The sequence below is a fragment of the Bos taurus genome, chromosome 29, assembly GCF_002263795.3.
Source record: "Bos taurus isolate L1 Dominette 01449 registration number 42190680 breed Hereford chromosome 29, ARS-UCD2.0, whole genome shotgun sequence".
Lineage (NCBI taxonomy): Eukaryota > Metazoa > Chordata > Mammalia > Artiodactyla > Bovidae > Bos > Bos taurus.
Window position 1 is genome coordinate 18,322,214 of NC_037356.1, and position 26,887 is coordinate 18,349,100.

The following is a 26,887-nucleotide window of genomic DNA, read 5'->3' on the forward strand; positions in this document are numbered from 1 at the left end:
GTATGTCAGGACAGGCTATAATGTGATTGTTGTATGTATTTTAGATTTGATGAGTTTGACGAAGCAATTGATGAAGCTATAGAAGATGATATCAAAGAGGCTGATGGAGGAGGTACATGTTTATCATTCTCTTTTCTTCATCTCACTTGGCCAGTACATTAATTAAAATGCCCTGATTAAAGAGCAGTAAGCAAGCATATTTTCTCATTCTCCTCAGTGTGTATCACGATCACTACTGATGTTGACTGTAATTGAAAATAATCCGTGGACATGGGGCCAGTGTGTAGACTCAGAGCTTACTAATTGTTTTAAAAGTGTGCTGTGCTTAGTTGCTCAGTCATGTCCAATTCTTTGCGAACCCATGGACTGTAGCCCACCAGGTTCCTCTGTCCATAGGATTTCCCAGGCAAGAATACTGGAGTGGGTTGCCACGTCCTTCTCTAAATCTTCCTGACTCAGGAAGCAAACCCGCATCTCCTGCAGTGGCAAGAAAATTCTTTGCCAGTGAGCCACCTGGAAAGCTCCATTTAATACGATAAACAAATGTAAAACTTTCTTGAAAACTCTGTCAGTTAAAGCTGTGAGAAAATTGCATAGCTCTAGGAAGAAAATAAATAAATAAATGAAAAAGCTGCTAAGGACAATCTGTAGATGTTAAAGGGAAACTTTTAATAAACATAGAGTTGTCTTTATCTCTCCCTCCCTCTCTTCCCCTCAACCCTACATCCTTGCCCCTGGACTCAGGAGTTGGCCGAGGAAAAGATATCTCCACCATCACAGGCCACCGTGGAAAAGACATCTCTACTATTTTGGATGAAGAAAGAAAAGAAAATAAACGACCCCAGAGGGCAGCTGCTGCTCGCCGGAAGAAACGCCGGCGACTGAATGATCTGGACAGTGACAGCAACCTGGATGAAGAGGAGAGCGAGGATGAATTCAAGATCAGTGATGGGTGCGTGGTCTGTTGGTAGATCCCATTTCCTAGGTTGAGGCTTGAACAGGGCTTCCAACCAAACTTGGTCCTGATGGGGCTTTTGTTCTGCATGTAGACGGTCTGTTTTCAGGGTACTTAAAACAGATTCAACGATGCTGATTTTGGCTCTTTCTAGATTAAAACGAAGTTTTATGGGTGCTTGGGGTTACAAGGAGTCAGACACAACTGAGCGGCTGAACGACAATAATTATTTATTTTTTGACCAAGCCATGCACCATGTGGGATCTTAGTTCCGTGACCAAGGATTGAACCCATGCACCTTGCATTGGTTCCCAGTCAAATGTGAGAAATGGGCAGGTATAAGTAATTAGAAACTATTTTCTGGTGACCTATAGGGGTTTGGGTTGGGGCATGTAATTCTATGCTGAATTACAGTATAGAAGCTTTCTTCTGTACTGTCAGGAAGCCTCTCTACAGAGCAGATATATGGAAGGAATGCCACAGAGTTTCTCCTCTCAGATTGTTAGTGGAGGAAACAAACATATAAACTACAGAAAAGTCCTTCTGCATGTTTGCTACTAAAACATAAGGCAGGGTACAGAAGAGGGCCATATCAATCCAGGGAGGTCAAGGAAGGCCTCAGAGTGGAAATAAAGCTCTATCTGAAATGTAAAGAATGAATTGGGCAGACTGATGAATTTGGGATTAGAAGCAGTATAAAGAAAAAAGTATTCTAAGCAAAGAAATCCTGTCCAGGGCAGCCAGGCATAAAATGTCATAGAATATTTAGGAAACTCCTGGTTTGTCAGGATAAAAAGAATTAAGGTAGCATCAGAGATTGCCCTGCTGGAGATGTAGCCAAGGCATAAAAAGGAACCAGATGATGGAGTTTTGTGTTTGTCCTGCATAAGAATGATGGAAACCCACTGAAGAGTTTTAAATACCAGACTAATATGAGGTTTATGTTTCAGAAAGATTCATCCTGGAATTCATTGGTAGGATTTATTGAGGTAAAATGAGCATAGATTAAAGAGATTTTGGGGAATTGCTGTAGTAGTTTTGATGGGATATGAGACCCTGAGCTGAGAAAAGATATCAGGTTTGAGATATCTTTATGAAGTAGACTCAGGAGGAATTAGTCATTGATATGAGAAATGAACAGGGAGAAAGAAATTGGGATAAATTCCAAGTTTCTGCCTTGAATTACTGGATGGGTGATAGTACCAAATACCAGGCTAGGGAACAGAAGAAAGGAGTAGCCTAGGAAATAATGAGTTCATTTTTGGACATGTTGAATTTGAGGCACATGAGGGACTTCCCAAGAGGCAAAAGCAATTTATGTACAAAAATGAGCATCAATTGATCTTCATAACTCCTTCTTAAAAAAAAAAATGGGTGCAAAACAGCTCTTCATTCTATAAACAGGGAAATTGATCCAATGACCTAGAGATTTCCATTAAACACTGCTTAATAATTTCAGTGGACTTGTTAGAATTTGAACTCAGAACTCCAAAATGGGTTCATGGTTATAAGTGTACCATCATAATTCATCCGGTTTCTCTTGGATAGATCTCAGGATGAATTTGTTGTATCTGATGAGAACCCAGATGAGAGTGAAGAAGACCCACCATCTAATGATGACAGCGACACTGATTTCTGTAGCCGAAGACTAAGGCGACACCCCTCCCGGCCTATGAGGCAAAGCAGGCGTTTGCGGAGAAAGACCCCAAAGAGAAAGTGCTCTGACGATGATGAGGAGGAAGAGTCTGAGGAGAACAGCAGAGACTCTGGTAAAGATAATTCGTATCCACAGCTCACTAAGGAAATTCTTGTAACTTCTGGAATTAAAATCTTTTAAAATAAAATTCTGTTCAGTTGTAATATAAACTGTCTGATGAAACTTTGTGTTCTATTCTTACAACTCACCACTGATTAAATCTTTCAATAAAGCAGGTCTGAGAAGACAGATACGGACGGATGTGTTAACTTCATGCCAAACTCGTTTACAGTCGTGATGAATCCTTTTGGTGCCGTGTGTTTCCATGCCTAGGCTTCACCTCCAGAGTGTTTCTTGGGAATTGTTTTTATTTTATTTTTTGGGGGAATCGTTTTTAATAATCTGAGAACATTTTTCCTCAGATGTCTAGCTGTTAGAGAAAGATCACTAATTATCTCTAACATTTAGATCATAATCAGTAATTTATTAGTTTTTATAAGTTATCAGTGTTATTTATATCTATGCACATCCCTATTAATTAAAGAGAGGCACGGCAGCTAAAACGACAGATAAGATGCTCCATGGGATTGGCAGATAGGTAGCTGTCGTCTTACTTAGGAAATGCTACAGACAGGAGTATTATATCCCAACTCGGGTCAGGTTGTGGAGTTTTTTGTTTTATCTTTTTTTCTAAACCTTTTGAGTAAGTGGAGACATCAGGCCCCTTTATCAGTGATTATTTGCTGAAAACAAGAACATTTTCTTATATAACCATAGTATAATATCAAAGTAGGGAATTTTTATATTGATAAAATACCATTAACTTATCAATAGTACACATTCAGATATCATCAGGTGCCCCAATATTGTCCTTTATGTAAACGTTTTTTTCCTGGTTGAGGGTCCAGTTCAGGATTACGTTATGCATTTATTCATGTCTCCTTGGTCTTCTTTTATCTGTAATATTCCTGAAATGTTGTCTTTGTTGACCACAACATTTTTTAAGAATACACACTAGTTATTTTGTAAAATATAACTCATTTGGTTTTATGTTTCCTTGTGATTAGAGTCTCGTTATACATTTTTGGCCAGAATATCACATAATTAATGTATGCCCTCCAAGTCTTTGTTATTTTCCCTTTGTAATTAATAAGTAATCCATACAAGATATTTTGAGGCTGTAAATAACCTTGTTCTTATCAGATGTTGTATTCACTAGTTTTAGCATTTGTTGATGATTTTCTAACTCCTTCCTTCCTATTTATTACTTGCTATTCTATAAGAAAGAGCTTTCTGTTCTGCCCTGTATATTTATTTCTTTGATATCAGTATGGATTTAATGGATTCTTATTTTGGTCTTATTACCATCACTATTTTGACTCAGTTTGTCCTAGATTTGGCCTCTGGGGACCCCTTTAAGCTGTTGGCTAGCAGTTTTTAAGTATTTGAAATCCATTAGAGAACAAAGCTAGATGTGATGATTCAGTGAAATGTGTTAGCTTTCCTGAAAACTACTCTGACATAATGCCATATCCTGATTTTGGTGTATTGATCAGAGATGACGTGACAAGAAGAGTGCTATTTAGCAGTGCTTTGAGAGTTAAAGTAGCTCTGTGAGTTGTGTTCAGCAGATTTTAATTCTGCATGGGTAAAAGCCAAACGTATAACCCCAGTTCTGTACTTGAAACAAGCTCATCAGTTTTCTGTGGTTAGAGAGTTTAACCTCTGCAGTGCATTGTAATGCTATGAATGTAGCCATACAGCTGTATTCATAGGAACAGCAGGTTATCATGAGGCAGAACAGTACCCATTCACCAAGAAGAACAGTTGTGGCAGCCATGCAGCTGACTGGGTAGCTCTAGGTTGTATGAGATAAGGTTTATGAAAACCTTTTTTTTGGCTGTGCCACGGGATCTTAGTTCCCCCACCAAAGATTGAACGCAGGCCCTTGGCAGTGAGAGCACAGAGCCACTGGACTGCCAAGGGAATTCCCAATAAAACATTTTTTAACCTTGAGGTTGACTGCTAGTAGGATACATTTGTGAGCTTCGGCATTAAAACTCCCCTGAGATGTACTCATATTATTAAGAAGAAAATTAGAGATTTATAAAAGTTACTCTTCATTTAAAAGTTATGACTGAACTCTGTGTAATAGCTTTATATTTTTATAAGCTAAACTAACATTTCTGTTTGGTGGAATTGAAAATTAAAATTTGTACTTGACTTCTTTTTCCTTTCTACCCACCCCCTTTTTTTTTTAAACAGAAAGTGACTTTAGTGATGACTTTAGCGATGATTTTGTAGAAACTCGGCGAAGAAGGTCTAGAAGGAACCAGAAGAGACAAATTAACTACAAGGAAGATTCAGAAAGTGATGGCTCCCAGAAGAGTTTACGACGTGGTAAAGAAATCAGACGAGTTCACAAGCGTAGGCTCTCTAGCTCAGATAGTGAAGGTAAGGAATAGCTCTCCAGTTTACGGACATTTGGGCAAGGCAGTAGTACAAATTATAAAGTGAACTCACGATTATGATTCTGTACCATTTCTTAGAAATTTAATATAGCGCATAGTATCTTTGAGATAAAACCCATTATTTTATGCCTGGTTAGGTTGTAGTTTAAATAACTGATGCTTGATAAGATAATAATTTTTAAGTTCTTAATTGTAATAATTAAATTCTTCATTGAAACTAGAAGAGTTTCAGAAAATTGTGATCTGTTAACAAGATTTCTTTTGCTTGTTGATAATTTATGGCCCTCATTTTGAAATAACCTCCTGTGCCCTGAATAGCTGAACAGTTGCAAGTCAAGAGTGCCTACTGTCTCTCTTCACTTTGACAGTGACCTTTAGTCAGTAAACTTTTATTTCTTAATAGCTTTAGCTGTGCACGATACCAGAATTACAAGTTCTAAAATATGAATTTGTCATGTCCATTTAGTCTTTGTAGTTTATTCTAGAGTTCTTCTCATTTTAAATGATTCTAACCTTCACCTTCCCCTATTTCTTTTTTATATATTTAATTCTCCATTGTTTATGATCTGTATTGAAGATTATTTGCTTTCATAGATCCTTGTCAATTAAGTTTGAGCCCAGGCCAGGACAGTAAGGGAAAAAAATGTTTGGGTATGGGAGACTAAAGAAGGGAGGTAAACATCTGGGTGAATGTGTATCTCTTCTTGTGTCATTAAAGAGAAATATAAATTCATTAATTCAGCTATTAAAAACAAATACTTAATGAACTATCACTGTCCTAGGCACTGGGAATAGAACAGTGAAAAGAATAACCAAAATATAGCTTCCTCATGTAAGTCTTATTTTTGTTGGGGGAAGAGAGACAATAAATAACCATGACAAATAAATAGATATATTAGGTGTAGATAAGTGCTGTGGAGAAAAGTAGAAAGGGAAGGTTGGGGGAGTAGTTGGAATTTCAGATAGAGTACCAAGGGAATGCCTCCCTCAGAAGTCAGCATTTGAGTAAAGACCTAAAAAAAAGAGTTGATTCCCACCTGTGGTGAGTGGGGACTATTACCCAAAGGTGGAGTCTGGGTGCTCACCACACAAAAGCCAATAAATAGGCCAGGTTGGTGGAAAGGAAAGTTTGCTTTATTTTAGATGCCAGGCACTGGTGAGAGGTGGAAGGAGTTGGTGAGGGATGGGAAGGGTGGACATCTGTTCAAAGGCTGACTCCCCTCCTGACAAGCAGGGCATGAGAGCTTTTATAGGCTGAGGGAAGGGGCTGCATGCAGAAGCAGCACAGTCAACTCAAATTGGTCATCAGTCGTCTGACCAGCATCCTCTTGGTTGTTTTAGGTACAGTTAATCTTTAGTTCTAGGGTTGGTTTATTCCTGTTTCTTTGAAGCCATTCTTGGGATTGTAGCAGCTCATGTCACAACTAGTCTGGTCATCATGTAGTTAACTTCTTCACCTGGGGTTTCAGTATCTGTAAGACAGCTCACAGGATGAGGCTCAGAATGTTATCTGTAGCCCTTGAGAAGTAACTAAAGGTCCTTGACTATGCTTAATGACTACTATATTATTATTTGATCTCCTTTGACTGTTTTTCTTTGTTTCTGCATTTTCTCATTTCTCTGATAAAACTTATTCTTTGACTAAAGTTTTCCACAGAATTTAGTCTGTGGAAACACAAGCAGAAGACAAGGGGGGCAAGGACCATAGAGTCTTGCTCCGTTTAGTACCATATTGGATAGTTAGATAATGCAGTAGACCATTGTATAGACTTTGGACTTTATTATGTGTGAAATGAGAAATAATTGGAGGATTTTGCACAAAGGAGTGATATTATCTGACTTACATTTTAATATGGCATCTCTGTTATGAGTAAATTAAAGGGTATAGGAGGGAATCTAGGAGTCTGGTTCGGGGGGGTCATTAAAATAGGCCAGGTGAGAGATGATGGTGGGTGAGACTAGAGCAGTAGCAGTAAAGGGGTGAAAAGCAGTGAAATTATGAATATATTTGAATATAGCCCACAGAATTTACTGTTGGATTAGATAGGAAAAAGAAAGGAATCAAGGATGGCTGAGTGATTAGAAGAATCGAGTTGCCAGTAACTAAGATGGTAGAGACCAGAATTGTGCAAGGTTGAGGAGGAAGTGTCGGAGCTTGGTTCTGCCTGTTTAGAAATCCAAGCATAGATGTTGAATAGGCAGTTTGATACGTGAGCCTGGAATTTAGGGATTGGTTGCCTAAAACAAATGTGAGAGTCACCATCAAATGGGTGGTATGCAAAGCCATGAGACCAGGTGAGATCAAGTATAGATAAAAAGAAAACATTTAAGGGCTACCAAGGACATTTAATAATATGGAAAGAGAGTGCAGTACTTCAGATGCAGTGCTTAGTTTTAATTTTTTCTTTTCGGTATGTTTACACAATTCTCTAATTTGAGGGTTAGTGGGAAGGAGTTTCTTAGTTTGTGACCAACCTGTCTTTATTTAATTAAGGATTTTGCCCTTTCCTAAAACCATAAAGTATACTGTGAATCATATTGGGCATTGCTGTGAGAATGAGAAGAGAGAGAAATGAGGCCAGTTATTGAAGGGAAATATTTATGTACAAGCAAGTCTGAAAGTAGGACATGGGATGAACATGGGAGGAAGAAGAGGATTACTTATATCTATTAATGGTTAACTGTGCCAATGGCTTAAATGTGCTGTTTATTCTAGAGAGCTATATGTCCAAGAACTCTGAAGATGATGAGCTAGCTAAAGAATCAAAGCGGTCAGTTCGAAAACGGGGTCGAAGCACAGATGAGTATTCCGAAGCAGATGAGGAGGAAGAAGAAGGTAAACCATCCCGAAAACGGCTACACCGGATCGAGACAGATGAAGAGGAGAGTTGTGACAATGCTCATGGAGATGCAGATCAACCTGCCCATGACCGCCAGCCCAGGGTCCTGCCCTCAGAACAAGACAGCACCAAAAAGCCCTATCGGATAGACAGTGACGAGGAAGAGGACTTTGAAAATGTAGGCAAGGTGGGGAGCCCATTGGACTATAGCTTAGTGGACCTACCTTCCACCAATGGACAGAGTCCTGGCAAAGCCATTGAAAACTTGATTGGCAAGCCAGCTGAGAAGCCTCAGACCCCCAAGGACAGCAGCACAGCCAGTGCAAGCCTGGCCCCCAATGGGACAAGTGGTGGGCAGGAGGCAGGGGCCCCAGAAGAGGACGAAGATGAGCTTTTAAGAGTGACTGACCTTGTTGATTATGTCTGTAACAGTGAACAGTTATAAGACTTTTTTCCATTTTTGTGCTAATTTATTCCACGGTAGCTCTCACACCAGCGGGCCAGTTATTAAAAGCTGTTTTATTTTTCCTAGAAAACTCCACTACAGAATGACTTTTTAGAAGAAAAATTTCAACAGACCCTGAAGTCTTTCTGTGAAGTGACCAGTTTTGAACTTTAAAGATAAATAATTGCTGTAAATTCCTTTTGATTTTCTTTTTCCAAGTTCATGGTCCTTGGTAATTTCAGTCATGGGGAAAAAAAATCTTATTATAACAACAAAGATTTGTATATTTTTGACTTTATATTTCCTGAGCTCTCCTGACTTTGTGAAAAGGGTGGATAAGAATGCATTCCAAATCTGTGAGGGCCCAAAACAGAATTAGGGGTGGGAGAAAGCACTTGTGCTTTTAGCTTTTTTCATATTAAATATATATTATATTTAAACATTCATGGCATAGATGATGATTAACAGACTGTTTAAAAGTTCAAGTCCGTATTGTTGCAATTTAAGAATTGTAGATAACATCATACATAAGTCATTTTAGTAACAGCATTCATGAAATCAACTTGTTTACTATTGGAGATAACCACACTTAAAAAAGAAGAGACCGATAAAAAAATACCATCATAAAAAACTGTAACCTAAGTTTCTGTTATAGCGGAGTTTCTTGTTTTAAAAAAAAAATCATCTGAAAAGCATTTGTATAGTAAAATGTATAATGAAGCTTTGACAACCAGGTTGTGCTAATAGCAAATTTTTTTAAACAGCTTTATGCAGTGGTGATGACGTGGCCTTTAGTATGCCATCATGAGAGTTATTAGTGAAATGAGTGTGGTCTTTCTTAAGGCCTGAATGGACTGTAAACTTTGCAGATAATGTAACTCTTGTTTTCTGGCCACTTAATATTTAAATATCTGAATTATCATTTTCAAAGAAATACACCTATACATAACATACATGAAGATATGGATGCTAAGCTGACTGCAGTATTTTAGCACATTTGAAGAAGGGGAAAGGATTTTCAGGTGAATTTTAACTGGTCTATTCTTGCCCTTAGTATCTACTTCAAATTGAAGTCTACAAACAAAGCAGTTCCTTTGGGAGGTTTTTAGTTTGAATTTTAGCATGTGTGTGTGTGCGCGCGTGCGCGTGTGTGTGTGTATGTGTGTGTGTTAGAATTTCCTATCTGCCTGGATATATTAGCAGGGTTTGAATGTAGTTTTGGCCATTGGCCATTAGACTTCTATTAAAATTCATTAATAGTCACATGACCAACATAGAGTTGATTGAAAACCACCAATATACTTAATAGATATATCCATTTCAAACATCTCAACATTTTAAAGAAAGATAAGCCCTTTGTTTCAAGAAAATAGGGGTTTGTAACTAACTAAATATCTAACATGTAATTGACACTAAAATATGAACTTTGTCTTAGTTTCTGTTTCAGCTGTAAAATTTCAGGCAGAGCCATAAATAACGTTGTACAGAGTGTAGCACTTGTGATTAAACCTTGCCTGTCAAATTCTGAAACCTTCAGCCATTACTTCTGTGAATACTTTTGCCCTGGGATTGGGTTTTCTGTTTCAGTGTTGTGTCTGTTGCCGGCAATGGACACACCATATCTGCTGCTGGCCCAAGGAACTTCATGAATTTTTCTTCCCAAATTAAGCATTCTATGTGCTAGTCAGTGAATAATAAAGCACTTCTCTTTTTTATTATTAAAAAGCTGGCATTAGACTTGCATTATAAATACCTCTAGAAACTTCATACTCTTTCTTTTCCTCCCTTCACAGGTGTTGCCCTTAAATCTTATCTTTTGGCCTTGAAAGTTTATAGCTGTTGTTTTTCACTTGTTGGTTCCTGTTTGTTTGTTTTGTTTCACCTTAGTTCTGTAGTACCTGCCCATTAATATTTTTGCTTTGATTCTAGCAGTGTATATGTATCTGTATAAAAAATAAAATAATGAAAGCAGCCTAAAAATAGGATGCACCAGTAGCATGTGGTTCCAAGCAAGTTGTGATTTTTATTTTGAGACAATATTCCACCAGAAGGGAGTGAAGGACTTATATTCCCAGACAGTAAGCAGGGCTATGTAAGGAGCCACATTCACTTACCAGGCCTGCTTTCTGGCTAGGTTTGTCCCATTTATTTGAGAGTCAGTTAAGAATGTGAGCCTTTTAACTACATAAAACAGGAGGCAATAGAAGGATTCCTATTAATGCATGGTAAGTGGTTAGAACGTGCAGGTGGCCTATCCTGCCCCCCGTCTTCTGCTACCATTTTAGTCCTGCAACGGGGTAAAGCCACTACGGTGTAGAAAATCCCTCTCTCTACCTCCGGACACACGAGCTTCTGCTTCAACCTATTCTCTTCAGTTAAGCAAATGACAAGAAGTGTTAAATGGGTAGATTATTTATTTTACAGGATGCCTAATGTGAAATAAGTTCTTTTTACCCTTCTGCCATAGAGAGCAAAAGGTTAATTTTTATCTTCGTAAAGACTGAGTATTCCATTTAGCAAATGTCTCACTGACATGGGTTATGATGCCACTTTTGCTGCCTGTTATTTACCAAACTTGAATTAAGTGTTTGTGAACTCAATAGTGAGTGTTTCCTTTTGAATTTCCTTTACATTCTGATTAAACCAGTTAACTTTGCTTCATCTACAAAGAGTACAATCCAAGTACCTGATAGTCACAAATTATCATGCAGATAGGTTAATTATGGCTGATGAAATGTTGAACAGTTCACAAACAATTCTGCTGCTTGGTGTTTAGATTCAGTCCCTCAAAGAGTCTTGTGTTTGCTGAAATACCAACTCTGAACATGTTTTGAAGAAGTTAAAAAAAAAACAATATAGGAAAAAGAGAATGTTCTATATCCAAAGACATAATTCAGTCATTAGGAACGGTCCTAATTCAGACATTAGGACTGCTGTACAGGAAAGCAGCAATTCATCTAGAGTTTAGAACATCTTGGATTCTTGTAGTTAGAGTACTGACCATGGATCTAGGCTCTCAGTAGCTGCTGTGTAATAATAGAACCCTTTAATACTCTAAAACCCCTTTTTGGAAGTATAAATCAGACTCCCAATATCAAACTCCACTATAGCAAATGTATTAAGGAGAGATGTAGTTTAGTACTCACAATATTTAGTTTGGTTTCTGTAAAGGTTTGAAAACTAGCCAAATTTTCACAAAGCAGAAACTTTGAATTAAAATTTATGAAAACTCAGACTGAAAATAATATGTTTTTTTGTAGACATGTGCTGATGAAATAGTGTTTCGTGTAAACATTTTCTATTGTTGGCACAGTACTAGAGAATGATGGCAGAGATATTTTCAAGAATATACCTGATTTATTAAGGATGGATTTCCTTGGCACATCTTTTTCCAGTTGGTCAAAGGCTACAGATTCCAAGAATAAAAAGGAGTTTCATTTAGAATAAATTCATGTGTGATTTTTTTCAAAATGACCTACCAAAGAATCAAGGACTTCAAATGCAAAAGAAGTTGTTGGTAAAAAGATTTTTAAACAAATTAACAGGACATTACAAACTCCAGTTTTTACTTTTCGATTGATGGAACCCATCCCATGATACACAAAGAACATATATAAAGAAAAATGTAGGCCTGCTTAGAGTTTAAAAAGAGGGGAAATGTTAGCTATTTTTAAGTGGGGTTGATGGAATTTTCTCCGTCACAAAGAATTCCTTTTTAGCCTATGTGTGTGGGGATACGAGGTGTTAGCCATTCTCTAGTCCTACTGTATAATTGATTGAATCTACAGGTTTAATATTCAGAAAAAGTTGTGAACTCTGCCCTTCACCAACAGTGAACAAGGTCCCTGATTCATGGCATTGCCTCACAGATACAGGACAAGTATTCAAAAATCCAGATCTTTTAAAAATGGAATGAACATATATATGTATGTATATATATATATAAATTAATATGTATATACATATCTTAGATGTTAGAAGAAATAAAAACGCTTTGAAGTTATTTGACACAAGAAAAAAGACATAATTGTAACTGATGTGAGATTATGAACATAATTTAATTACAGAAAACCTAGAGAAAAATAGTGAAGTTCCTCTTCTTGGTTTAACATCCTGGTTCTCCCAAGAAGCAAGAATGCCAAGACTGCATACCTTCTGTATCTACTTAGTCCTCTGTTTAATATCTGTTATTAAACCTCCTTAGAATAAAATCCATTCCTATTTTATCCACCATTCCCAGTGTGTACCTATAATCCTACCTTGGAAGTGGCAAGCTAACTGCTGATTTACTTCATTGTTTTATACCAATCCTGAAAGACAAGAACTTTTATTATCAATGTATTTAAACTGAGTTGTTATATGTATAATTAATAATTTGTCTTCAAAATATTTCAAATTATCATTAACACTTTTTTGAGTGCCAAGAATTGCTAAGTAACTATGTAACATATATGAAGATAGTCATCCCCCAGCAATCAAGCAGTCATTGTAAGCCAAAATGTAGTGTACTTGGTATGTAACTACTCCAGACAGTACACTCAACACTTAAAATTTCATGTAAACCCTCTCAGAAATTGATTAGAATACGATTTCCATTAGTGAATTTTTTTCATTTTGCTCTCGTCAATTTTTTTTTTCATTTTATATTTATACCATTTCACTCTGGAAAATACTGAAAACCCAATTCTGGCACATTGTAGTGATTTCAGTTAGTAAAGGTTTTTATTTTAATAACTAAGATGTCTATCCTATGCATAAGTTATATCAGAGGGCATAACAATTATTAGACAAATAGAAATTAATTAATCTCCTTAGACATTGTGAATGAGAAAAAAAAAAAAAAACATTTTTAAAGGAACTACATTTGTTTTTTGTTTTTTTTTTTGCCAAACCGGTACAAGCTAGAAAATGCACTAAGGACTGAGTGACCTGCCTTGTTCATTTTGCCACTGGATGATGTAAGTTAAGAATGGAATTGTTAGCCCTAACTATATATTTTCTTGACTTTCATCAGTTTCTAAAGAAATCTAATTTAAGTGTTTGGGGTTTTGTTTGACGTGTATTTATTGAGTTCTGGTCTTAGACCAGGAGCTATCTGCATGTCACGTTTATTGGATGGCCAAGAACACAGTTATTGGGAGACTTAATGGCTCAAAACCTTCTGAATCATTTAACTTATTTTGTATGTTGCAAAAGAAAAAAAAAGTTTATTTTGCTTGAGAGTCACATTTTTATAACTGTACAGCTTTTAAGGGATGGGAGGTGGAAAATACCCTAAAATAGGATGTAGATTTTTACAATTGTGTTTATGCTAGAACATCTACAGGTGCATTATGTAATTAAACCTAAAATTGTTTAAAATTTTGTGCCATGGTCTTTTTCATTCTGCCCTTTAGCAGAGTTGGTGCATGTCAATACTGCTATATGGACAAGCCTGGAAATTAGGCTAATGACCTGTCTCCAAAGCTTTAAGATCATTGCATGAAAATTACACACACACACCATACTTAGACATCCATACATAGATTTAGTTTATTTTAGTGTAAATGGATTTTCAATTTTAGAACAGCTGTTATAGCTCAAATTTGGCAGTTAATGATACTTTCTTAAAGTGTGTGATTTTCGTGATGCTTAACTATGGTTTTCTCAGTGTTGATCTGGTGTTGTGTTCTATTATGAAAGTAATGTCTTGATTATGGTATCTGAATTGTAGCTTGCCCAAACCTGCTGGGGTTTTTTATACACCTTGAAAGGGTGTACCCTGTGTTGGGATGGGGGGATTGGGAGTGGAACACAGCTTTGTTTTCAATCTGTAAAAGAAGTAAAAACTAGAATTGTTCGATTTGGTTCTTGTAGACTCAATTCAGTAGACTTAATTCCACAGGAATAGTTGTCTGCTGGAGGCATGGCAGGAAGGGATATCAGATTCAAATTCAAATTCCCTTCTTTTTTGATAAATACTTTGAAATCTTATAGAGCTGCTAAGTATAGCAGTCTTTTACATGGCACATTTTTGATAAGTTATATTGACACCTCTGTTTAAACACCAGTGCTTTTTGCCATCTGATAATGTACCATTCTGATTTCTCACTTTTGTAGCACAAGTGTATTCTTGTAAAGAATTAAATTCATAACTTCTACCTAAGTTACCTTTATCTATTTCCAGTTACTGTGGGATGTCAGTTTCTTTGCTATCCTTGTCTATTCAGAAATGAAGCTTGGGAATCATGAGTTTCCAGGCAAAGAATATAAATCCCAGATAAGAATTTGTAGATGGTATATGTTAGATTCCCATTTTAAACTAATAGCTAGGATCCAGGGAGTGTTTGATCAAAATGCCTCTTGGGTTTTCAGACATGCTTATATGAAATGCTTTATTTTCCTATGCATAAAAAATATTCCTAGATACGTTCTCAGAATGCTTTATTTTGTTTCTAGGAGATGAGCGCTAAAGCAGACTCCAAGATTAACATAAAACTCTTGAGGTAATAAGGAATGTGGTATTAGCTAAACAGAAGCTGGCATGCTCTCTGCCACATAAGACATACTGCATGTGTAAGGGGGGGAAAAACGTGAAAACTGGAAGTGTGATTCCAATAACGCACAAAGTAAATTTTGTGCATAGAAAATACGGGAATTCCTGGTAGCTTAAAGCTTCAGGGGTTAACTGCAGTGTATGAACACCTAGTGTGTTAGAATTGCAGTGCATAGTTGTTTGAATACAATATTCCTTGTAAGTGACAACCAAAATATGTTGTGGCTCGTGCCAATATTTTTGTTAATGAAATGTTCAATGTCTCACTACAGTCTGATCAGAACTCTTGGTGTTATAAAATAGGCCTAAAAGCTATTTTATGGCTACTGGCCTAATTGTGTAACTTTTTTCTTTCAAAATGTTTTATTATAATACTTCTGTCATTTCTTTCACTTAATATATGTCAATTGTCATAATAAAAAATTAAATAATTTGATGTATTTAGCATGATGTGTTTGCAAATTTAGTTTATTTTAAACTTTGTAGCACATAGAAAGCTAAGAATTTTCTGTAACTGTTGATGAAGGTTGAAAGTTTTTATCACCCCAGAATAGATGAACTGTTCTCTTACTATCTAGAAAGTAAGTTTGCAAGTGCATCAATTTTCCCCAAACAATTGTTATAGCTGTTTGCCAAGGATGTGAATTGGAGAAGGAAATGGCAACCCACTCCAGTGTTCTTGCCTGGAGAATCCCAGGGACTGGGGAGCCTGGTGGGCTGCCGTCTATGGGGTCACACAGAGTCGGACACAACTGAAGCGACTTAGCAGTAGCAGTAGGAAGCTATTCTTGATTTCTGTCTTCAGCCTCTGGAGAACTGACACATTAAAGAGGCCTTGGACTTGTTTTGTGTTGCCCTGTGGAAGCACAGAAGTAGACCAGAGGGCAGAAGCCATGAGGCAAAAGCTTTCCATTTATTTTTCGGAAATACTTTTTTACAGAGTTCTTTAATAACTTGGGAGCGAATTCTCACCAATAAGGGATGTTTGGGTTTAGGTTGGACTGCATTTGGCAGGAGTTTAATAGATAAACACATTTTAAAAGGGGTTAGACTTATAAGGGGCCCTTCCAATCCTCAGTATAATTCTCATCTATCAATGTTGGATTTCATAGATTTTCCTTACTTTTGAAATACAGTAGGAGTCACAACAAACTCATTTTTTCCCCAACAAACTAGTAAAGTTAATTATTTGCAGTTCTGATATAAAATACTGATAAACTATTCTTGGATCAGAATTTCACTCAATGAAGTGAAAACTTATTTATGCTGGCAAGAAATGATCGGCTACAATGCTTCTCAGTGATTTATTTGAAATGTTCACTTAAACAGCATCGGTTAAATGGAGGTGAGGTGCTGTGTTGGAGGCCAAGGGTGACAGTGCCGTGGCAGACGAGCGAGTTCAAAGCTCTTTTCTGGAGCTGAGAGTGGGGTCCAGAACATGACTGTCAGCCCACATCCCTTTGAGGCTATGAGACCAGAGAATATAAGAGTTCTTTTCTTTTCAAAACTGAGAATTGGTCTTCTATACTGTGATCATTTAGTAGTTGTAGAATTACAAAAAGTAATGAAAATATTCTAGTGAAACTAAATGTTGCATGAGATGAATGGTTGTGTGTCATTTTGATTCTTTAGTCACTTTGCATAAGCTCTTTAAGCTCTAAAATGGAAAAACACTGTAAGGGTATGTGACTTCATATTTGTGATACTAGTTTTGCACATAAAGTCATGTTCCAAAAACAAAGTTAACTAGGAGCTTACTAGTTCATGGTATAAGTCACTCCTTAGTATTCCTGTTGACCGTTTCAGAGCTACTTTATCCACACGAGCATCCATCCTTCTTTCCAGCCTCCAAGGAACAGATGTCACCTCTGTTTTTGCCATATCCCCTTTGCCTGTGTCCTTGATCTGACCCCTTCCCTGTTGGCTCCTCTGGGTCTTCTATCTCACTGATTCCTGTCTGTATTCTCTCTATATATACAAAGATCTCCCTTATGGAAAACAAGTGTCATCCTGTCTCCCATTTAATCTGCCTCTCAATTATTTCCTCCTTGACTACCAGTCTTTAAAATAAATAGATTATCAAAATGTTAAACTAGATTTGAAAACTCTCACTGAATTGTCAACAATTTCTAAGAGAAACTCTAGGACTAGTAGGCTTCTCAGGAGCATACTTGAACTCTTATCATTAGGAACAACTGTTAGAGCTGAAACTTATAATAGGAGACAGTCCTCCCTTTTCCCTGCACTTGTTTCATGTTTTTCTGTTGAAACGACCATTTTCTTTTCTCTTTGGCATTATTGCTTGCTAGTGGAATGCCAGTAACTACCATAAACTCATGCAATCAAATAGCTTTTACTCTATCATTTGGAGCCAAAACATTAGAGGAAGGACTTACTAACAATGATAGAACCTTATTTAGAACCTGTGCTATCTCTAATTTGAACCCTAAAAGTAAAAGTAGATTTTACATATTTTAAGTCTAAATTTTTTTTTATGCATCGGAGAAGGAAATGGCAACCCACTCCAGTGTTCTTGCCTGGAGAATCCCAGGGACAGGGGAGCCTGGTGGGCTGCCGTCTATGGGGTCGCACAGAGTCGGACACGACTGAAGCGACTTAGCAGCAGCAGCAGCAGCAGCAGGGCTTACCATGGAGAAGGAAATGGCGACCCACACCAGTATTCTAGCTTGAAGAATCTCATGGACAGGGGAGCCTGGCGAGCCACAGTCCATGGGGTCACAAAGAGTCAGACACGACTGAAGCGGTTTAGCATGGCATGGCACGGCAGGGCTTACCCCTTTCAAAGAGAAGCAAGCTGACTCAGTTCTAGAAAATCAGAAAGTTAACTTCATGTTCAGACTGCTTGAGAAGGCAGGGCTGGAATTTTACTGAGAGATTCCACAAGCAGAAACAGATACTGCCAGAGAAGCAAGGATAAAAGGTAGGGACCCACAGCCAGAAAAGGCATATTGGAAGCAGTCTGTATGTGGGATGATTGTCCTGTGAATTTAATAATACAGATTTACTTATGGAATGGTTTCCAAAATAAAAATACTTGTAAATTTTATTTTAAAACCTTTCTTATTGTTATTTTAAAATTTATTTACTTTTGGCTCTGCCAGGTCCTTGTTGCTCTGCAGGCTTTTCTCTCATTGTGGCAAGGGGAGGCTAGTCTCTAGTTGCCGTGCATGAGCTTTCATTGTGGTGGCTTCTCCTGTTGTGGAGCACGGGCTTTAGGGCATGTGGGCTCATTAGTTGGTGTTCCTAGGCTCCAGAGCACAGGCTCAGTAGTTGTGGCACAGGGGCTTAAGTTGCTCTGTGGCATGTAGGATCTTCCTGGACCAGGGATTGAATCTGTATCTTCTGCATTGGCAGGCGGATTCTTTACCACTGAGCCAAAAGGGAAGCCCTCTTCTTGTTTTTTTAATTGACATATAATTCACATGCCATAAAGTTCACCATTTTAAAATGTACAATTCAGTGGTCTTTAGTATATTCACAAGGTTGTCATCAGCCTCCAAAATAATCCCATATTATTAGCAGTCATTCACCATCCCTTCTCCAAGTCCCTGGCAACTACTAATCTACTTTCTGTCTATAAGGATTTGCCTATTCTAGATATATGATACAAGTGGAATCATACACTGTGTGGCCTTTTGTGTCTGACTTCTATTTAGCATGTTGCATGTTTTCATCTATATTTTAGCACGAATCAGTATTTCATCCCTTTTTATAGATGAATAATATTCTACTCTGTGGATATACCACATCTTATATATCCATTAATCACTGGAAAGATATTCAGATTGTTTCCACTCTTGGGCTGTTATAAATAATAAACATTTGTGTACAAGTTTTTGTGTGGACGTATGTTTTCAAGTCTGTCACCACACAGCTAGGAATGGAATTGCCAGATCATATTGTAACTCTTTGTTTCAAGTTTTAAGAAACTGCTGAACTGTTTTACACAGCATCTACATCTTTATACATTCTGACTCCCAACACAGGAAGGTTCCAGTTGCACCACATCAGTAATACTTATTTGTCAGTCTTTGTTATAGCTATCCTAGTGGATAGGAAGTGATTTCTCATTGTGGTTTCAATTTGCATTTCCCTGATGATTAATGATTTTGAACATCTTTTCATGTGCTTAATAGCCACCTGTCTAGCTTCTTTTCAGAAACATCTACTTAAATCATTTGCCCATTAAAAAATATATTTATCTATTTTATTTATTTGGCCTCACTGGGTCTTAGTTGCCTCATGCAGGATCATGCAGGGTCTTTGGTTGCAGCAGCATGTGAACCCTTAGCTGCAGCATATGAGCTCCAGTTCCCCACTCAGGGATGGAACCTGGACCCCCTGCATTGGGAGCACAGAGTCCTAGCCACTGGGCCACAGAGAGGTCCCTCATTTGCCCATTTTTTTTTTCATTTGCCCATTTTTAAATTAGGTTATCTGTCTTTTAATTGTTGATTGTCCGACTCTTTGCGACCCCATGGACTGTATGGACTGGAGCTTGCCAGGTTCTTCTGTCCATGGGATTCTCCAGGCAAGAATACTGGAGTGGGTTTGCGTTTCCTTCTCCAGGGGATCTTCCCCACCTAGGGATATAACCTGGGTCTCCTGCATTATAGGCAGATTCTTTACCATCTGAGCCACTAGGGAAGTCCATCTTGGATACCAGACCCCTGCCAAATATATGATTTGCAAATATTTCCTCCAATTCTGCAGGTTATTTTTTTACTTTCTGGATGGTGTCCTTTGACATAAACTTTGATGACATCCAGTTTTTCTGTTTTTTGTTTGTTTGTTTGTTTTGCTTTACTTGGGCTTTAGATGTCTTACCTAAGAAACTGTTGCCTAATGCAATGTTACAAAGATCTGTGATTTATAGTTTTAAGAGTTTTATAAGTTTATCTCTTATGTTTAGATCTTTGATTCATTCTGAGTTATTTTTGTGTATGGTATGAGATAAAGATCAAAATTCATTTATTTGCATCCAGTTGTACCAGCATCATGAATTGAAAAGAATTTTATTTCCGCCACAGAATTATATTGGAATCCTTGTCAAAACTTAATAGACCAAAAATGTACAAGTTTACTTCTGGACTCTCAATTTTATTTCACTTATCTATATGTTTATCCTTGTGCCTGTATTACAGTCTTATTATAACTATGTAAAAAGTTTTGAAATCAGGAAGTGAGTCCTCTAACTTGGCTCATTTTTATTTTTTTTATTTTATTTTTTTTTACTATTCTAGGTATCTTGAATTTTCATATGAATTGAAGTTTCAGTATATCAATTTCTGTCAAAAAGCCAATTGGAATTTTGATAGGGATTACATTTAATTTGCAGATCATTTGTTTCTTAACAATAATAAGTCTTTTAATCGGTGAACATGATTAAAATAGGTGTCTTTCTTTTTGTTTTAGGCTTTAATTTTTTTCAAGAATATTTTTAGCTTTCTATGTAGTTTTCTATTGTTAAATATATTCCTGTGTATTTTATTCATTTTGATGCTACTATAAATGGAATTTTTTCTAAATTTAATTTTAGGTTGTTCATTGGTAATGTATATAAATGTTGTTGTTGTTGTTCAGTTGCTAAGTTGTGTTGGACTCTTTGTGACCCCAGGGACCGCAGCATGCTAGGCACCCCTGTCCCCCACTGTCACACAGAGTTTGCTCAAATTCATGTCCATTGAATTGGTGATGTTATCTAACCATCTTATGCCACCCCCTTTTCCTTTTGCCTTTTATCTTTCCCAGCATCAGGGTCTTTTCCAATGAATCAGCTCTTCCCATCAGATGGCCAAAGTATTGAAACTTCAGCATCATCCTTCCAATGAATATTCAGGCTTGATTTCCTTTAGGATTTACTGGTTTGATCTCCTTGCTATCTAAGGGACTCTCAAGAGTTTTCTCCAGCACCACAATTCAAAAGTTTCAATTCTTCAGTGCTCAGCCTTCTTTATGGTCCAACTCTCATATCCATACATGACTACTGGAAAAACCACAGCTTTGACTACAGCTTTTTAATATGCTGTCTGTTTGTCATAGATATCTTTCCAAGGAGCAAGCATCTTTTAATTTCATGGCTGCAGTCACCATGAGTGAAAGTTGCTCAGTTGTGTCCCACTCTTTGTGACCTGATGGATTATACAGTCCATGGCATTCTTCAGGCCCGAATACTGCAGTGGGTAGCCTTTCCCTTCTCCAGGGGATCTTCCCAACCAAGGGATCAAACTCAGGTCTCCTGCATTGCAGGCAGATTCTTACCAGCTGAGTCACTGTATAGAAATACAATTAATTTTTCTACTTAAAAATAAATTAGCACAGTGGTAAAGAATCCATCCACCTGCCAGTGCAGGAGATGCAAGAGATGTGGGTTTGATCCCTGGGTCGGGAATATTCCCCTGGATTAGGAAATGGCAGCACACTCCAGTATTCTTCCCTGTATCTAGAATAAATAACTCCTACAACTCAACAATAAAAAGACAATCTGGGACTTCCCTGGTGATCCAGTGGCTAAGACTCCTCACTCCCAATGTAGGGGGCCCAGATTTGATCCCTGGTCAGGAAACTGGATGGAATCACCTCCACTCCTGCTTTATCTTCTCTGTCTTTGAACTTCTTACCCTCAAGTCCCAGTTCTCCATGAGGTACTCTCTGGATCCTCATGCAGAGCAATCCCATGGCAGCTGGGCTGTGTGGACTTCAATACTACACTTACCACATGATTAAATCCTTCCTGTCTCTCTTAACCCAAAGACTATGAGGCCTCTGGGTTCACTGAACCAAGACCAATTTGGAGGCTCTTCAGTTCAGTTCAGTTCAGTCGCTTAGTCCTGTCCGACTCTTTGAGACCCCATGGACTGTAGCGTGCCAGGCTTCCCTGTCCATCACCAACCCCCAGAGCTTGCTTAAACTCATGTCCATTGAGTTGGTGATGCCATCCAACCATTTCATCCTCTGTTGTTCCCTTCTCTTCCTGCCTTCAATCTTTCCCATCATCAGGGTCTTTTCTAAAGTCAGTTCTTCACATCAGGTGGCCAAAGTACTGGAGTTTCAGTCCTTCCAATGAATATTCAGTCCTTCCAATGAATATTCAGGACTGATTTCTTTTAGGATGGATTGGTTTGATCTCCTTGTAATGAATATTCAGGACTGATTTCCTTTAGGATGAATTGGTTTGATCTCCTTGCAGTCCAAGGAGATCAGTCCTTCCAATGAATTTTCAGGACTGATTTCCTTTAGGATGAATTGGTTTGATCTCCTTGCAGTCCAAGGGACTCTCAAGAGTCTTCTCCAACAACACAGTTCAAAAGCATCAATTCTTTAGCACTCAGCTTTCTTTGTTGTCCAAATCTCACATTCATACATGACTGCTGGAAAAACCATGGCTTTGACTAGATGGACCTTTGTTGGCAAAGTAATGTCTTTGCTTTTTTTTTTTTTAATGTCTCTACTTTTTAATATGCTGTCTAGTTTGGTCATAACTTTACTTCCAAGGAGCAAGTGTCTTTTAATTTCATGACTGCAGTCACCATCTGCAGTGATTTTGGAGCCCCCCAAAATAAAGTCTGTCACTGTTTCCATTGTTTCCCCATCTATTTGCCATGAAGTGATGGGACAGATGCCATGGTCTTAGTTTTCTGAATGCTGAGTTTTAAGAAAAACATTTTTTCTCTCCTCTTTCGCTTTCATCAAAGGGCTCTTTAGTTCTTCCAGCCTGGCATTTCATATGATATACTCTGCATATAAGTTAAATAAGCAGGGTAACAATATACAACCTTGATGTACTCCTTTCCCTATTTGGTACCAGTCTGTTGTTCCATGTCCGGTTCTAACTGTTGCCTCTTGACCTACATACAGTTTTCTCAGGAGGCAGGTAAGGTGGTCTGGTATTCCCATCTCTTTCAGAATTTTCCACAGTTTGTTATGATCCACACAGTCAAAGGCTTGGGCGTGGTCAATGAAGCAGTAGTAGATGTTTTTCTGGAACTCTCTTGCTTTTTCAATGATCCAATGGGTGTTGGCAATTTGATCTCTGGTTCCTCTGCCTTTTCTAAATCCAGCTTGAACATCTGGAAGTTCACAGTTCATGTATTGCTGAAGCCTGGGTTGGAGAATTTTGAGCATTACTTTGCTAGCGTGTGAGATGAGTGCAATTGTGCGGTAGTTTGAACATTCTTTGTCATTGCCTTTCTTTGGGATTGGAATGAAAACTGACCTTTTCCAGTCCTGTGGCTACTGCTGATTTTTCCAAATTTGCTGGCGTATTGAGTGCAGCACTTTCACAGCATCATCTTTTAGGATTTGAAATAGCTCAACTGGAATTCCATCACCTCCACTAGCTTTGTTTGTTTGTAGTGATGCTTTCTAAAGCCCCCTTGACTTCACATTCCAGGATGTCTGGCACTAGGTAAGTGATCACACCATCGTGATTATCTGGGTCGTGAAGATCTTTTTTGTATAGTTCTTTCATGTATTTTTGCCATCTCTTTTTAATGTCTTCTGTTTCTGTTAGGTCTATACTATTTCTGTCCTTTATTGTGCCCATCTTTGCATGAAATGTTCCCTTGGTATCACTAATTTTCTTGAAGAGATGTCTAGTCTTTCCCATTCTATTGTTTTCCTCTATTTCTAAGCATTGATCACTGATGAAGGCTTTCATATCTCTCCTTACTATTCTTTGAAACTGTGCATTCAGATGGATATATCTTTCCTTTTCTCCTTTGCCTTTCACTTCTCTTCTTTTCTCAGCTATTTGTAAGGCCTCCTCAGACAACCATTTTGCCTTTTTGCATTTCTTTTTCTTGGGGATGGTCTTGATCACTGCCTCCTGTACAATGTCACGAACCTCTGTCCATCAGTCTTCAGACACTCTGTCTGTCAGATCTAATCCCTTGAATCTGTTTGTCACTTCCACTGTATAATTGTAAGGGATTTGATTTAGGTCATATCTGAATGGTCTAGTGGTTTTCCCTACTTTCTTCAATTTAAGTCTGAATTTGGCAATAAGGAGTTCATGATCTGAGCCACAGTCAGCTCTCTGTTTGTTTGTTTGTTTGTTTTTGCTGACTGTATAGAGCTTCTCCATCTTTGGCTGCAAAGAATATAATCAACCCGAGTTTGGTATTGACCATCTGGTGATGTCCATGTGTAGAGTCTTCTCTTGTGTTGTTGGAAGAGGGTGTTTGCTATGACCAGTGTGTTCTCTTGGAAAAACTGTGTTACCCTTTTCCCTGCTTCATTCTGTACTCCAAGGACAAATTTGCCTGTTACTCCAGGTATCTCTTGACTACCTACTTTTGCATTCCAGAGACTCTTATAATAGTTTAATTAAGAGATGACACAGCCTGAAGTGGGCAACAGTAGGGGAAGAGTGAGGTGACACTTAACTCCTGAGACAGGAATTAAGAAATGGCAGGACTTGGTTGATGGGAGGCATTAGAATGTAGTCCTTGAAATGTGTAGGCTGTGCTGCCCAACAGCTTAGTTTCTAAATCACACTCTGCCACTTTAGTGGCTATGGACTTGGGCAAGTTACTTAATCCTTCTTACTTGTTTTCTTATTTGTAAAATAGGAATAATGACAGCATTTATTTCTTAGGTGTGTTGTGAAGATTAAACTAGTTGAGACAAAGTGCCTAAAACAGTCAGTACCTAGCACATAAGTGTTAGTTGCTATTTTGTTAAAATAATAATAAATATGGTTATTATTACTGTATAACTGGATATGAAGAGTGAAAGAGATTAAGGAAATAATGATAAATGCCAGGTTTCTAATCTGAGCAACTCAGTGGAATGAGGTATTTTTTCATAAGATGGGACATTGGAAAAATAACAGAATTGAGAGATAAAACTGTAAATTCAATTTTTGTGTGTGTGTGTGGCCACACCACACAGCTTTTGGAATCTTTGTTCCTAGACCAGGGAATGAACCTGGGCCATGACAGTGAAAGCCCAGAATCCTAACGACTAGAGGAGTGGGGAACTCCTATAAATTCAACTTTTTTCATGAAGACTTTATTTTTTTAGAGCAGTTGTAGGTTTACAACAGGTTAGGATGGTACAGAGATTCCCATATACCCCCACTTCCACACATGTGTAGCCTCCCCATAATCAATATCCCCCACTACAGAGGTACATTTGTTACAACTGACGAACCTACATTGATGCATCAATGTCCCCCAAAGTCCATAGTTTATGAGTTCAGTTTTTGATAAGCTGAATGAGAGGTGCCTGTAGCACTTCCAAGTGGAGATGTCTAGCAGGCTGTAGTATATCAATATTTGTAGTTCATTAGAGAGTTCTGGGACGGAGATATAGACTTGGGAATCATCCACACAGGTTAATTCAAATCATGGGCATGGATAAGCTTGCCAAGCCAAGTGTTTAAGGCAGCAGCACAGTGGTTAATACTGTTCAAGGTTCTTTCTCTTCTCTTTAGTAAGCATATTAGTGATCTATTGCTGTGTTTACCCCAAAACTTAGTTACTTAAAAAACCACTATTTGGGACTTCCTTGGTGGTTCAGTGGTTAAGAATCCACGCTTCCACTGCAGAGGGCACAGTTTTTAATCACTGGTTGGGGAACTAAGATACCTGCTTGCCCTGCAGCACACCAAAACCAAAACCAAAACACACACCAAAACCCAACAGCTTCCTGTCCGTCCATGAATCTGAGTTTAGTTGGGTTCCTCTGCCTCAGGGTCGCTCCCAAACCTTCAGTCAAGGTGTCAGCCAGGGCTGCAGGCATGTCAAAGCATATAGGACCACAAAGTACATTAAAAAAAAAAAAAATGATGAAAAATCCAGCAGATCCTACCTGTGGTTACACTCTGTAACTTCCAAGGCTAAGTCAGAAGAGGCTGTGCAGCTTATACCAGTCTCTTTCTTGGGATGCTCAACTTCAAAACCCAGTTGCCAAGCTGTGAGGAAGCTCAGGCCACACGAAGGAAACGTAAACGTGTTCCAGCTGATGGTTCCCACAGAGGTCCTAGCTGACATCACCGTGTTGTCTGCATGTCAGATAGATGACATGACAGATCCTGAAGCCTCAGGCTCTCAGGATCTATTCCTACTACTTTCCACTAGTTCCCGTTTCAGCTCTGTCTTCGCCATAAAGTTGTCACGAAGAGGAAATTAAGAAATAATAAGGGTAAAGAGAGGAGCCTGGCGGGTTACAGTCAGTAAGGTCGCAAAGAGTCGGACACAACTGGAGCGACTTAGCACGCACGCCTTGAACGGAGCCTGACACTTAATACCCGGTTACGATTAGCTACTTTTATGATTATTTTAAAAGTTTTTATTAGCTCTTAATACTTTTTCAGTGTCTAGTGAAGAAATAAAGAATTCTAAATCTAATGGATTAATTCTTTTCCCTTCAGCGCCCCATATGCTTGCTGACACAACTAGCTCTTCACCCAGGGTTAATTACCTCTTTGCGCTCGTTTGCACATCTGATACCAGGGGATATGTGGTTCGTGTACTAGGACGGCGTTAGGACCTAAAGTGATGTCTGGGGCGTGGCTGTTGAGACGTGAACAAGGCCTAGTGGAGGCGGGCGCAGGTGAGAAGAGCCGCACCCACTTAGGAGACCGACTTGTATATCAGTGTGGTCTCTCATTCCTGTGCAACCTCAGGCAAGAGACTCCCTGCCTTACGGTTCCGTTTCCCCTTCGGCAGAAAAAAGAAATTTATTATTTCCTGTGCTTCCTCTCTCACAAGGTTGCTGTGACGATCCTGAAGTAGATTGTGGGGAGAACACTCCGTTATTCCAAACCTGGAGCCTTAGAAACCCGAGGGAGAAGGGAAAGTCCGTAACTTGACAAACTCTATCGTCTCAAGCCTGTGAGAGTTATCCTAGAACGTCTCATCTCTATGGTAGATGGGCTCGAATTCCGGGGCCGACTAAGTTACTCTTCCGGGGGGAAT

At 38.3% G+C, this 26,887-nt stretch overlaps 1 protein-coding gene across 3 annotated transcripts in view; it reads left to right on the forward strand.

The window, feature by feature from the left end:
* The window catches only part of RSF1 (remodeling and spacing factor 1), a 148,931-nt gene extending 133,553 nt beyond the window's left edge, over positions 1–15,378 (forward strand). For all 3 annotated transcript variants that reach the window (XM_010820856.4, XM_005226727.5, XM_002699063.6), the window contains 5 exons: positions 45–112; positions 745–952; positions 2,504–2,724; positions 4,917–5,105; positions 7,839–15,378. In XM_010820856.4, the coding sequence (XP_010819158.1) occupies positions 45–112; positions 745–952; positions 2,504–2,724; positions 4,917–5,105; positions 7,839–8,407 (1,255 nt within the window). In that variant the 3' untranslated portion in view covers positions 8,408–15,378. The remainder of the gene's footprint in view (positions 1–44; positions 113–744; positions 953–2,503; positions 2,725–4,916; positions 5,106–7,838) is intronic.
* The last annotated feature ends 11,509 nt before the right edge of the window (positions 15,379–26,887 follow it).